The 15,332-nt window shown below is 29.1% G+C and overlaps 1 protein-coding gene and 1 long non-coding RNA gene across 3 annotated transcripts; one reads left to right on the top strand and one right to left on the bottom strand.

Annotated features, from left to right (window-relative positions):
• The first annotated feature begins 3,173 nt into the window (after positions 1-3,173).
• LOC107008223 lies at positions 3,174-7,130 on the top strand. Of its 2 annotated transcripts, XR_001455236.2 has the most exons (4): positions 3,174-3,350; positions 6,300-6,532; positions 6,625-6,657; positions 6,736-7,130. It is a non-coding gene; the product is annotated as an uncharacterized LOC107008223 (long non-coding RNA). The 2 variants fall into 2 exon arrangements; XR_003577329.1 differs by having other exon boundaries at positions 3,176-3,350; positions 6,625-7,130.
• Positions 3,595-7,363, bottom strand: LOC107008222 (very-long-chain aldehyde decarbonylase CER1-like). Its single transcript, XM_015207159.2, has 10 exons — positions 7,256-7,363; positions 6,666-6,892; positions 6,346-6,578; positions 5,840-6,059; positions 5,248-5,623; positions 5,044-5,151; positions 4,582-4,782; positions 4,407-4,508; positions 4,021-4,194; positions 3,595-3,939 (listed from the first exon to the last, which is right to left on the bottom strand). Exons 1-10 carry the CDS (start codon positions 7,313-7,315, stop codon positions 3,769-3,771), a joined length of 1,872 nt encoding a protein of 623 aa, XP_015062645.1. The 5' UTR covers positions 7,316-7,363; the 3' UTR covers positions 3,595-3,768.
• Between the last annotated feature and the right edge of the window lie 7,969 nt (positions 7,364-15,332).

Raw genomic sequence — 15,332 nt, 5'->3', positions numbered from 1 at the left:
CCCAACCCCACCACCACCACCACCACCACCAAAAAAAAATAATTTTATTTTTAAAAATTATTTTTTACTCTAGTAAAAATAAAATATGTCTCTTAAAAACATTTTTCATTCATAAATTAAACACCAAAAATTATTTTCGTAAAAATATTTCTCTAATTACCAACCAAACATGAAAAAATAAGTCAAAAATCTACTTATTTTCTAGAAAAACATTTTTGTAGGAAAACATTTTCCTCCGTACCAGACACACCCTTAATCTTAAATTGCCTATAACTCCGTCCTAATATGTCTCTTTTGATCTAAACCACATCAATTCCATTTATTATCTCCACAAAAATCTTCTTTCTAATCAGATATTTCAAGAAATTCATATTTTCTTCCTTATATCTTATTATGAAGGTTATAAATTGTAGCCTATAATTTAAAATTAATTAGTTATAATTCGAAAAGTTTTATTAGCTCAATTGATCTGTTACATTTAAACACTCACCTTATTAATAAAAATTTGCTTCTAATCTTATGATTTTCTCCTCTATTTCTTTTTAGAAAGTGAATTACGACTTTACCAATTACGACATCTAGGATTTATAGCTTATGCTAGTAATAATTGTGCGTGCACTAATAAAAGGGAGTCGCCACCTATATTTATTAAACTTGAAGATGTTAAATTAGATTAGGCAAGGACCAAAAAAAAATCAAATACAATTGTTATTTTTGGATCAATTTCTGTGGCATTTTCTTAGTAAGTTTTTATAATTAAAAAGAATTTAGTTTTAGAGTTTCTATTTTGTTTTTAATAAAAAGATTCATAGACACACACAAAAGAAATTGTTTTAAATTATATATTTCAAAAGTTTTTTTTTTCTTTGAACTGCCCGATCAAACACCTTGCTTCTTTTTTTTTCTTTTTTTTTTGTTGAGGGAAATAATTCATTAAAATTAAGATAAGTTTTTTTAAAGTTATTACATACGAGGACCAATCTAAATGATGCAATCCCTAAAAGAAATTTATGTGTCATAAAATGAATGCCTTAGTTAGTGTGTTTGTAAACTGGGACAAAGTAATTATAATTATTGAACGTAAAAGTTCCATTAAAACCTCCTTTATATATTTTGCAATACATTCTCAGTTCTTTCCTTTTGAAAAATTGATTACTAGAAACTATAATCTTTAATTTAAATAAACTTACGTACTAATCAAATACGTTATTTAGTGGTGTTTCTCATCCAGTACATATTAAAATCAGTCAAATGACTTTAAATAGTTTAAATGGATTTTTTTTTCTAATCTGATTTTAAATAAAGTTTTCATATAAAAAAAAAATCAAAGTTAAGTGACTTTGTAAGTAAAACATCTATAGTTGCAATCAAGATCTAATTGACTTGTAATACATACTTATGATCAATTTTGATAGTTTTTAAAATTTATGGGTACAATTTACATATCATATTTTTTCTAAAAAAAGTGAAATATATTTTCCAAAACCAAATATATGATGAAACTTCACCAAATTTTCACCTAAATAATATTTGCCAAGAATATTTGAAAATCTATGGTCAAACGTCAGTTGAAAGTTGAGTGATTTTATGTGATAAAACTCTTTATTTGATACCTATTTGGATTTTGGGATATTAAATTTATTTTAAATTTACTCGATAAAATAATATGTTTTATCGGACAAAATTACTATGTGAACAAGAAGGGAGATTGATACTGTAATTTAATGTTCGTTTGAGTTCAATTGAATGATTGTTAATTTAAGTTAAGAGAGATTGAGAGATAAAATAGATATCATAGGTTTTGAGTGTTTGACGAAAATTCAATAAGTCTATTCATTAACTTAGCTAGAAATTGATTTAAGAAAACTTTAAATTACACTTAAAATTTTTGAGATTCGAAAAAATCATATTAGTAGATTTAATTTTTTTGAATCTTATAAAAATATCAAAACTCAATTCCTGACTCGTTTATACCCATCTTGATGAATTTGATCAAACTTTTCAAATTCTAACTTTCAAAACTAAAAATCTTCTCAGAAACATATTCGATCCTTCAAGAAAATTGTGACACCATTTCCCCTCACAAAGAGTAAAATAAAGTTGTGGGAAGGGTCAAGCAAGGGACACAAAAGCACNATATATAAGTTAAATTACGTGCTTAGTCAAATCATTCCACATAATTTTGAAAAAGAATTAGGCAGAAAAATAAAGAAAAAAAGAAAACAATTGACGGTCTTTAATTTACGAAAAAGAACAAACTTACCCTTATTAAATAAAAATGCACTCAATTATTTCATATGTCCAACAATAGTTGTCCACTATTGACTTGACAGACCTCTTAAAAATAATAAATAATGGGGTAATATTACTATGTTATCCTTCGATTTTATTAAATTTAATGCATTAAAAAATGTATTAGATAATAAATAATATTTAATAGCAAAGATAAAATAAATACAGAAAATAAATTATCTCTTAATTATCTAAATTAGACAAATATTATTTAATAACTATTATTGAATAGAAAGAATAATAATTTGATATAAAAAGAGTCTTCCACTTATGGTTTGGACTACAGATATCTATAGTATTACTTAATTGGTCACTACGTCCTTTTACCTAATAATTGTAGTATTATTTTTCTTTTAAAACACAGTACTGTTGATAAAATATAAAGAATAAAGAATTTTATTAATATTTTTTCTTTTAATCACATTAACTAATAAATATGTAGGAAATGAGTTTTTTCTTTTCATTTATAAAATCTCATTTATAAATGAAACTAAAATACCTACATATATATTTTTAACTACTAATATATTATATAAATTAAGATTATAGCTGAACTAGGGTCTTTTCTTTCCCGTTTTCAGTTTAATTTAGAAATTAGGGTCTAAAATATATTTAAACATTAATCGAAATTATTATTACGATATCAAACTTTGACAATGACATTTTATCTTTCATTTACTATTTAATAGTGTATTTTAAAAGGTATGTACGTGTTTGTGTGACATAAAAAATATTGTAGAATTATACATAATAATGTGTCTATGTGAATAAATGTATACATTTAAAATATATTATTAAATAATTTAACGGTAAATATACATTATTAAATATTAATTGTAACAATAATTTCGGATAATATTGAAATATTTTTGAGTCCTTTAATTTAACTTGGGATATTTTGATGATTTCATCTCTGTCTTCTCTAGTTTACGCAAAAATAACTTTTGAAACCCTTTTATTAATGGAGTAATTTTATTTTGGTGGGTTGCAACAGCTGCTGATATTATATAATTCAAATGTGCTCTTCTCCGGCGGTTCTCAATTGCTTTGTCGTTCTGGTAAAGCTTCACTTCAATTTTCTTTGTGATTTGTTTCTAATTTTCTGATTTTGATTTCCTCATATGCGATTTTTTTCCTTCATTCATAATGACTTAGTTTTCATCAATTCTCTTTGAATTCTCATAACTTGGTTACGAATCGGTTATTGTAAACCATTTCCCACTATGTTTGTACGGAGTTGGGTTTGGGAGGAGAGAATTGACCACAGACAGTTGATCTTAAGCCAAATATTAATAAGAGGCCTTAAAATTCAAATCTTATTTGATTAGCATTTTTTTTTATAGGTAGGAAATATTTTATTGAGTGAACTTCTATACCTTTGAGCAACAGAATAAATCTGTCGCACAAAGCTTTAAAGTCACCACTGATCCAAGATCTAATAGTAAATGGAGCAGTCTATATGTAGTCTTAACCCGATTAAGCAACGAATGTCTTGGTTAATGGGCAAAAACCATGTTCGAGGCTAGCTTTCCACACTTTTTGAGTATCAAGTATCATGTCACCACATTCATGCTCATTCCAACCTTCCAATGCATGCAAAATTCCAGCTATTCTCCAGGCACTCAACACTCTTCTTGGCAGCCAATTCTAGATTCATAATGTAAAATCACTCATTTAAGATCAAATTAGTATAGAGAAATTAAGAAAAATTGAATAATCTTTTCTAACCTCACAAGAGTCTACATTTTCAACATGTTTTGGAGCAATCATGGCTGGTGTGTTGAAATAGAAACAATCCTTGCGAACTTTCCTCGGTGGGAATTGTGAATAAGGAATGAATAATGTTCCTTTTGGTGCTTTCAATTGCTCATCTTTGCTCAATCCATCCCCTACTAGCCATGTCTGCAATGTAATACTTCAATTAAGAGTCTCTTTTATAGAAAGGAGACATACATGACATGCTGGGGAAGATTCTTTTCTATATTTTGACTTTCACAAAATCCAAAGTTGTTCGAACCTCAACAGAGATCGACGAGGGAGGGGCAGGTCCAAGGAAATGTAACAAATTTGTCTAGATTTAGATTAGTATATTTCAATCTGTTTCTGGTTTATACCTTTGAAACATTATAACTTTTTGAGAGGACCAAATTAGTTGCAGCCTCTGGGGTAAGCTTTGCTTTAAGTCTCTTGTAATCTTCTTCGTCTAACGTGACAACCTATACATAGAAAATTATGATGAATGAGAGAATAGAAAACCAAAAGTGGAAGGAGATTAATAGTCAATTATACCTGAATTCCTCCTTTGCACAAGACAAGAGCAATGGAGTTAGCAACTTTGGACAAACGACCTCGAAGGACAACTTGAGAAGTTCCTTTAGGAATGGAATTGAGAACCACGGCCACAGCTAGGCTACTTCCATCTACCACCTTCACTTTCAACTGAGGATGCCTCCTTAGGTAAAGTTCTCCGTTATTATTCAGTTGCTCTTCCTGGAAAGTTACATTTGAAATAAAGCATAAATATGAACTGACCCTCTTTAATTGGTTCAACCTACAAACATTGATATAGGATGAGGGGTGAATTTTTTAAAAAATCTTTCTCGCCATAATAACAATATGTTGAGATTGCTTATGAAACATTTTGCTATAAGCCTGCAACATAATTACTAGTTAAGAATAGATTATGCATTTTTCTCATAGATAAATAAGGATGGGTATTATAAGGCTTTTTAGACATATATTTTGACTTGCCTGATTTAAGAGTCCAAGGCTCAACACTTTTATGCCTTTTTGATCTGCTTCAACGATGGCTTTCTCGATCATATTGTTAATACTCTCTCTTTGCCATTGCATAAAGTACTGCAACGAAATCAAAAATCAAGTCAAATTACTAATCCCTTTAAAAAAAGACCTGCAAAATGTAACACCAATCTTCAATAATGATAGCTTAATTACTTGTACGCGATACTTTGGAATAGCCCAAGTTTGTAATTTGAGATTCTTGAACAAATTTCTCTCAACAACAAATGTGTAATCATAAATCCATGTAAGCATTATTGACCATATTGTGACGGGCCACATTAACAACATATACCACTTAGAGGCGTGAGGCTTTGAGGCCAGCGATGCAAATCCTAGTCGAAGATGGTAGATGGATTCTAGGGTTGTTAGATGTGTAAGGTGCACCACATCTGGCACTTCAGCTTCTCTCTCAAGTGACTTCTCATACAATGTGTCCGATGACTTGTCCACTGTATCGTAGATATAGTCATAGAGTGGCATGAAAAGGCAATAATTTGTTCTGAATTGGGTGTGATGTAGTGAGTGGTACCTGTGCCATCAAAACGTTGATATTAGTGGCAATAGAATAAATAATCACAAATACAGAGCTTCAGTTATTACTGACTATAGGAAAAGTACATTTGAAAGAAACATTAATTTCCATTGTCTCTATTTATTTCCCTGAGTAGCTAAAGTTTAATAATAAAGCATCGCGGAGAAAAAATCTTAAACTCATTAAAATACAGGGCAAGAAGTTTTAACTCACGAGGGCGTATACATGAAGTACTTGAGAGGGGGAAAGACAGAGAACATCCACTTAGGAATTAGCTCAAAGTTGCAATGGCCCATGAGGTTCATGAAATCAATATAGATGACATAAGCACCAATTGAAGCTATAGAAGCAGTCCCGGTGAATAATGTTGTGATTACAGGTAAGCCAAAGAGTGTATAATATGCTAGTATCTCAACAAATGGATGAACTACAGCTGCCAAAAATAAAATAAAAATAACTTTGTAAACCATACAAGTTGGTAATTGATTGGTAAAATTGCACTATATGTCCCCTGTTAGTTATGTCATGTGACTTACAGTATGACTTGACAATAGTATATAACTGAGTTATTTTCCTAGATTTTTTCTTCTTCAAAATTACAACTACTACTTACCGAAGATCAATTTCAAATTAGTTAAAGAAGAACTAACATGGTCACTTGCATCTTCTCCAGGATTGATCAGATCTAATTAAGGAAAACAATTTTGAAGACAAATTACCACTGATTGGCTCAGTAACAATGGAGGAGTGGTGATGCGAATGGTATCGAGAGTAGAGAAAATGATGATGCAGAGCTTTGTGTAGCCAATAATAGAGGAACTCTACAGGACCAATATGAAGCAAGGCTGTTATAACGATCCCATCGGTCCTCCACATAGGCATGTGATGAGCTTGTTCCAGAATCAGGTATCCGATATAATATACCAACCCAAAAAGTATGATCTCATCATCCCTACAAAACAATCATTTAATTTTGCATTGTCCTTTCGTTTTGTTAGATCCCTTGTGTCTACAAAAAGTGAAAAATGAAGGTACATACCAGTTGCTTTCTCTGTCAACTTGATCAAATTCGATGCTTTTATCAAGAATTCGATTATTCCCCTTTGCAGTCCTGTAGCGGGATAAAGATATCCATGTCTGGTAGTGAACCATTCTGAAGAGAGTTAATGGGAGTAGGAGTATGAAGAACATGTCCCTCTCACTTTCATCTTTGCTCATGAAGAATGTGTATATGCTGTGACATGCAAATGGTGCCAATACCAAGTACTTCATCATCCCAACAAATCATTTTTGAAAAATAAAAAAATGTTAGCAGAAGTGACGTTGTAATATGTACGCGGTACGTTTATTATAGAGTTGCATTAAGCTAACTAGTGATATCTTTTTGCCATAAATGATAGTAGAAAAGAGTATATGTGGATTCTGATAATTGTTACTGTGTACCATGAACACTTTTGCCAGAGTAATCATATTGCACCCATCATCTTAAGATTATGGATTCTAATATTTGTTAAATGTGCATATTCAGTGGATTTCTTAATAAATATAGAGAGTTTGAATCAAAGTTACTAGTACCCGTAGCTTCGACCCTGCAGCTTTTTACCATAAATGATAGTAGGAAGAGTATACCTTTAAGTTGCCAAGACATGCCCATGGACAGTTAGTGAGAATGCCAGGTTTATTAGCCATTCTTTCGTCAAGTGCTTCTAGCTTTGCTCCAACTTGTGTGTAAAAGCTTCTGCTTCAACGGCCTTTATATACATGTAGGGGTCGTTTGGTACAAAAAATTCATAACGCATGGACTAGTAATGCAGGGATTAGTGATGCATAGTTTATTTTTTCCCACCTCATCTTGTGTTTGGATAATAGCTCTATAAAAAGTTTCTTTTCAATTATACCCTTGAATTATTATGTAATTGGATCAAGGTAGATAATTGTCGGACAATATTATTTTTTATAACCTTCTAATTAGCTATGAGAAGAACAATTTAGTTATCTTGTTTGTTATTTTTTCACTTGAATTATTTGAGGATAAATAATTGTCATCTTAATAAATTGATCACTCACAAAAGGTAATTTTTCAATTAAGAAAAGATAAAACATCTACTTTTAAAATCAAAAAAACTGTCAACAATGGTAAAATTGAATAAACCATCTACATGTACACATAAAATTGCAAGTTTTAGTTTTAACATGTATGTAAATTTTTTAAAATAAAAATAATTAGAAAATCAAGCTAATATATATATTTACACACACACACATTCAATTTAGATCACAAACTTCACATACAAATATACAACTCACATTTCAAATTTTGATTTGTATTGGATTTATTAGTAACCTACAATTCTCTCGACATAATTTGTAAGCTAATTTATTTAAATAAACTTACTAGTACAAATATAAATCATAAAATCAAGAAAATACACAAAATAATTAAAATGATTTGAGGGATATTTTTGTCTTTACATAGTTTATCCCATGGTATTATATCCTATGTATTACTAATATCTCCAAATGGAAGGTATTAGTAATACATCCTATAATACCATGTTGGAGGTATAACTAATCCATGGATTAGTTATACATAGACTCAAATTCCTACTAAACATGGTACAAAATAATTTCTTACATAATCCATGAATTATTTCTTCTAATGCAGCCTACCAAACGACCCTTAAAATTCTACTACTTAACGTATGTTAAGAGTCCTATTTACCCTATTAAAATTGAAGTACTGTAAAGTCTATGCATCTATGTACCTTCCCTTTATAGTAAGAAGAACGCGTGTTAACTAGGTTACTAATTTGAGTATGTAAAGAAGACTTATGTGTAATTATTTTTAAGCTGATGGCATAGTGCAAGATTTACTTTTTTTTTTATATATTGCATATTATATACTCAGTAAAAAGAATGATCTGTTTTTCTTTTTAATCTTTTTTATAAAGAATAATTTTTTATTTAACAATACTTTAATTTCAGCTTGTGCCATGTTTAAGGCTACAAGATTAAATTTTTTTTTTTATATATTTGACATAATTTAATTTAGACCATCAAAATTAATTTTTATTTATTTTCTTGTATCATAGAAATAGTTAAATGGGTTCATTTCTCATATAAGCAATCCAAAATAATTATCTTAAAAGGTCACCTTCTTGATTTCAATTTTTTTTCAATAAAAAATTACTTTCTCGATAATAACTATTGAACAATAGAACTCCAATTTTCTTTGATGGGACCAAGAGATGAACAACTATATGAGTCCACCTAACACTGTATAGATTATGCTAACATTAATTGTGTGTTTGCGTGGTAAGTTGAAAACAAATTACCAGTGATTGGGTCAGTAACAACGGAGGAGTGGGTGATGGGAATGTAACGAGAGTAGAGAAAATGATGATTAGAGCGGTAAAAATGGTTTGGTTCGTTAGATTGGTTCAATTCAGTTTTTGAAATAAATGGAATTGGGCTCAACTTTTTAGTCCGTTTAGAAATGAGACTTTTTAGTCCATCCTTATTTGGCTTATTGACCTCGTAGAATCAATTTGCAAGCTTCATAGGCCAGACTGCGGGCTTTGAATTTTAAAAAAAATTTATCATTTATATTTCACGTAAATGTTTTACTTGTTAAGATTTTCTTAAAAATATTTTTAAGAAATCAGTATAAAATCAAATTCTTTTTTACATATCTTTTACATTTTAGGGTCATTAGCCTACTAAATTTTCTTATTAGCCTAGTTCATTATATTATTATAATTATGAATCTTTGACCTCTTTTACTTTTGTTTTTATGCCTGATTTTTCACTTCTCCTTTATTGTCTTGTTTATGAAGATAGTTATCATGTAATGTTTTTTTGCTCGGATGAATCTTATGAATGTTATATCTTGGCTATTATGTATTTCTTTTGTAAATATTCACTGAAATATGTATTAGTGTTGTGTTCAGTGTTTTAAAAGGCGAGGGTGTGAGGCGAGGCGTTTTATATAGTATGGGGCGAGGCGTAAGCCTCGAGACACGGGGCGTAAGTCCCATGGATCTACGAGGCGCAGTCGCGTGTATATTTAATTTTATAGTTTTATTACTAATAAAATAAGCAAAAGTAAACTTTTCAATAAATTATGATTTTTATGTGAGATAAATGTTAATATTCACTAATGAAGAAAAAAGCATTAAAATTATTATTTGAGAAATATCATTAACAAATAATAAAAATATGATTTAAAGCAAAAAAAATTCAAAACGCCTAGGTGTACGATTTACGCCCAGGACTTACATTTTTATGTTCAGGGCTTACGCCTCAAATTTTAGGACTTACACCTTATGGATCTACGTTTTTAATTTACGGCCCAGAGCGTTTTCGGTACGCCCCGCCCCAAAGCTTGCCCTAGGACTCGCCCAAAAAACGTTTTTGAAAACACTGTCGTTTTCATCGGTCATCAACGTTCGTATCCTTTCTACGAGGAAAATGTTTTTTTTTTTGTTGAAGGGTCAACCTGCCCCAATCCGTGGCTCGCTTAGGGCTGCTATTCTATAGGCCCTTTAATTAAAAGGAACAACCCATTTCAACTCGTTTAACACTCTAGCCCGTTAGAGGGTTGAGCCAATCCATTTTGACAACTCTAATAATGATGCAGAGCAGTGTAGCCAATAATAGAGAAACTCTACAGGGCCAATATGAAACTAGGCAGTTATAATGAGAGTCCGAAGCCTAACACTATGTTTTGATCATTGTTATTCATTGTATTGTGTTATATCGTTACTATACCTACAATGTTTGTTTTGATTGTTACTTAAAATATATTGTATTGTATTGTTAAATTTCGTTGTTATGTAACAATGAAAACCCCTATTTTATGGAACAACCAATTTGATGTGTTCCCGTTGTTACTTAATTTATTTTTCCAATTATATATTTACATAATATTTCAAAATAGGGAAAAGGGTCTGATATACCCCTTAACTTTGTCATTTGGAGCTGATATACCCCTCGTTATAAAAGTGGCTCACATATGCCCTTTCCGTTATACAAACGGCTCACATATACCCCTGCAATTACAAAAGGGCTCACATATACCCTTCATTTAACGGAAGTTAAAAAATTAGTTTTTATATTTATATTTATTACTTCTAATTTTTTTAAAAAAATTATTTAGGGGTATATATGATTCTTCTATCAAAGTTCAAGGTATATTTTAATTTTTTTCATACATAAATTATTTTTTGACTTCTTTTATTATAATTATTTGAATTTCTTATTCTTATTTTATTTTTTTCTTTCATTCCTTAGTTTTATCAAAAAAAATTAAACTATTTTTTTTGTGTGTATTGTAATTTAATTTCGTATTCGAAGAAAAATTTTGGTCATCTACAATAAGTTTTACAAGAATATTAGTGAAACATAAATAAATTTGATTATCAAAATAATACTTATAAATTAGTCATTGAAACAAAAAAAAGTCAAAAAAAAATGTTTGACGAGGATTAAATTTACTCATATGGGATTATACTTTTTAGAAAAAAATAATAAAAATTTAGATTAAAATTATATATTTTTTCATTTCCGTTAAAGGAAAAGGGTATATGTGAGCCATTTGTTTACAAGTAGGGGTATATATGAGCCACTTTCATAACAAGGGGTATATCAGCTCTAAATGACAAAGTTGAGGGGTATATCAGACCCTTTTCCCTTCAAAATGTTATTTTACCCTTTATCTTAATTGTTTAAATCTTGTCAAACCTCCTTTCTAGAATAATTAGGATATTTTAGAAAATTTATATATTATAATACAGTACGATACGATCAAACCAAATAATTAAAATGTTATTAAACAACAACAAACAATACAGTCTAGCCAAACATTGTATCTACCATACAATACAGTACAATAGAGTACAATACAATACAATACAATACATTATGAAACAATGGGTAACAATGATCCAAACAAAGTATAACGGGTAAAAAAAATACCAAAAATTTCAAAGGGGTATATCAACTTTTTTTAACCAAAAGGGTTAAATCGCTATTGACGCAACGAGTTTGTCCATATTTTTTCCTGAAAATCGCTATTCATGCAGCGTTTTCGACGAATTTTATTTTTTAAAAAATTAAAATCGCATTTTTATGAAGAAAAAAAATTCTTTTTGAAAATCGCAGCGATTTTAGTAGGAAATTTTGTTCTTTTTTGGAAAAGGCAACGATTTATGTGGAAGTGTTTTTTCTTTTTCTTTTTTTAAATCAAGGCATCTATTAAAGTAAAGTATTTTTTTTAATTATCGCGGCCAATTACTTTTAACAAAATTATTTAATGTTGGTGATTTTTTTTAAAAAAAAATTAAAATCGCTGTGATTGCAGCGTTTTTTATATGAATTTTTTTAGTGAAAATAATTTCTTATTTTTACTTTTTTGGAAACGATTTTGGTGGGAATATTTTTCTAAAATAAAAAAAGCGCTTCTAGTAAATTTTTCTTTTTTAAAATATCGTTGTCAATTATTTTTATAAAATAGTCGTATTAAATGTTGGTAATTGTTTTTTGGTAAAAATAAAAATCGCATTACAATTCTTTGTAAAGATTTCACCGAATGATTTTTTTTAAAAAAAATCCAAATTATTTTATTTTTTTAAATCGCTGCAATTGCAACATTTATATATAAAATACTTAAAAATAAAATCGCTGTCTCGGTAGCGCTTTAGTGAATTTTTTTTATGTGGCAGCCATTTTTTGGAAAATTGTTTTTTCTTATAAAAGATCGTTGCTTGGTGAAATTTTTTTTAAAAGAATAAGTCACTGCCAATTTTTTTTAAAAAAAAATAATTCACCAACATTTAATACAATTTTTTTTAAAAAATTTGGCAGCGATATTTAAAAAAATATTAGTTTCATAAAATAGCTTCCAAGATATTCTAAAAAGAAAAAAAAATCCACAATAATCGCTGTCAAAACAGTGATTTTAAAAAAAAAATTACTAAAACGCTGCGGTCACAACGATTTTATTTTTTTAAAATAAAAATTGCCAAAAATCTTTTAAAAAAGGAAAAATTTTTTGGACAAAATCGTAGGTAAGGAATTTTGAGCCTTTTAGGAAGTTTCCCTGGCTTGAAATTCACTCGCTTATCCGGAATGAGCTACTGAGTTGGAGTACAGGAAAGAAGCACCACTTCTTTATTGTCTTGAAACTCCGCTCTAGACTTAATGGCCTGAAAACAAAATCGCTACATCAATAGCAATTTTGCTCTTTCAGTTAAAAGTGAAATTGATGTACCCCTTTAAAATTTTTGACAATTTTTTTTGCCCTTTAAATTTCGAACTCGTTATAATGAACCCATTGGTCCTCCATATAGGCATGTGATGAGCTTGCTCTACAATCAGGTATCCGATAAAATATACCAACCCAAAAGTATTATCTCATCATCCCTACAAAAGCAATTATTCAATCATTTAATTTTGCATTATTGTCCTTTCGTTTTGTTAGATCCCTTGTATCTACAAAAAGTGAAAAATGAAGGTACATATCAGTTACTTTCTCCGTTAACTTGATCAAATTCAATGCTTTTATGAATAATTCGATCTTGTAGCGGGATAAAGATATCTAAATTTGATATTTTTATTTGTAATATGTCACAAATTTTATGATGAATATAGAATATCTAATTTTTTCTAGCTTATATTTTCACATATTTGTTAATTGTAGAGATTCGTTGCCTTATTAAGATTGACAAGATAAGGCCTACCTCTCCTTGCTTGTACTTATTTCTATTTAGAATTTTTATTTTAAGACAATGACTCCATTGCATGTGATACGTACGCGGTACATTTATTATAGAGTTGCAACTTGCAGCTAACTAGTGATTTCTTTTTGCCATTAATGATGGTAGAAAAGAGTATATATGATTCTGAACATTGTTAGTGTCTACATCAACTTACTTTTACCAGAGTAATCATTATATTGGATTCATGATTTTAAATTTCTGGATTCTGATATTTGTTAAATGTAAATGAATTTCTTAATAAATGTAATTATTTTTAAGCTGATGTAACAGTGCAAGATTTACTTATTTCAAACATTATACGTTTCGTCCATTTGAAAAAAGTTATCTATTTTATTTTTTAGTCTGTTTAAAAAAATGATTTATTCCTTTTTTTAGTAATATTTTAATTTCAGATTGTGACATATTTAACGCCATAAAATTTTTTTAAAAAAAGGAATTCTTTGATACATTTGACCATTGATATAACTTTAATTTAGGACCATAAAATTAAATTTTATTTTCTTATATTATATAATTAGTTATATGGATTCATTTCTCATATAATCACTCAAAGCGATTTTCTTAGAAGGTCATTTTCTTCTTGATTTCTTAGAAGGTCATTTTCTTCTTGATTTCAATATTTCTTCAATAAAAATGACTTTTTCAATAATAAATAGGGGGAAAATCCAACTCCAATTTTCTTTGATGGGACCAAGTGATAAGCAACTATATGAGTCCGGTGTCCACCTAACACTGTATAGATTATGCTAACAGTAATTGTGTGTTTGCGTGGTAAGTTGGATATGTGCATTAATACATGGGACCGACTTACAATAAATTTTGAAGAATTTTGTAAGAAATAACAAAATTTAAAAAGTATTTTTAAAACTAAAAAATTAAAACTAGTAAAAAAAGTAGAATCAGATTACTCTCTTAAGGAAAAGAAATCGAGCCCATTGGATGCACAATGTTCCCTTAAGGAAATTATTCTCTCAAGTACCCGATGTTAATGTAATATATCCTCCTAGGATAGAACGATCTTAATCACTAGCGTATCAATACCTATAATCACAGTGTCAACGAACTACTCAACGACAGTGAAATACACTTAGAATACTAGATTTAGTAGTAGTGAAAGAAGTAAAGAAAATTCATTCTATTAAAATGAAAGGAAATCCCTTCATTTATAGAAAACAAAGAATAGTGTGGTACAATCCTTATTGTGGCTTATCGAAAACGTCACAATTCTTTGGAAAAGTCTAAGTCATTCGAAAAGGTCACTACATTTCATAAAAGTCCCAATTTTTCATAAAAATCTCAATTTTTCATAAAAGTCATAATTTTTCATAAAAATCATAACTCTTCATTTTCTATTCACACCTTTTAAAACCCACACCAGCTATATACCAAATTTCAACATGTACCAAATAACTCCTTAAACTTCATAGTTCTCGAGCATTTTTTTGACTACTCAACTATACCCTACAATACATAAATAGATTATCTTAAAACTTCGCGCTTGTTATTTATTTACGAAAATGATTATAATTTCAATTTCAACTTCAACTTCATATAAATTTATGAAAATGATTATAATTTCAATTTCAACTTCAAACTTCATATAAATATTAGGCTTAAGTCATCGATAGCCCCTTAAAGTTGTCCGCATAATTCATTTAGACACCTCAACTGAGACACTTACCTATTAGACACTTTAATATTAATAAATATTTATCTATTGAACATAAAATAACAACTACCTTTATAAATATTGTGCGTGTAATGCACACTCATTATCTTGACAATATTACGAATAGAACTACGACACGTGGCATATGGGCCCATAATTTTAATTTTGAAAAATAAAGAATATTTTCCTGCCTTTAATAATATATAAAAAATTAAATTGATAAAAAAAAAAAATCCCCCACCCCCACCCCCACGTAACC

The sequence above is a fragment of the Solanum pennellii genome, chromosome 1 (genome assembly GCF_001406875.1).
Source record: "Solanum pennellii chromosome 1, SPENNV200".
Lineage (NCBI taxonomy): Eukaryota > Viridiplantae > Streptophyta > Magnoliopsida > Solanales > Solanaceae > Solanum > Solanum pennellii.
This window is presented reverse-complemented; position numbering and strand designations above follow the sequence as displayed.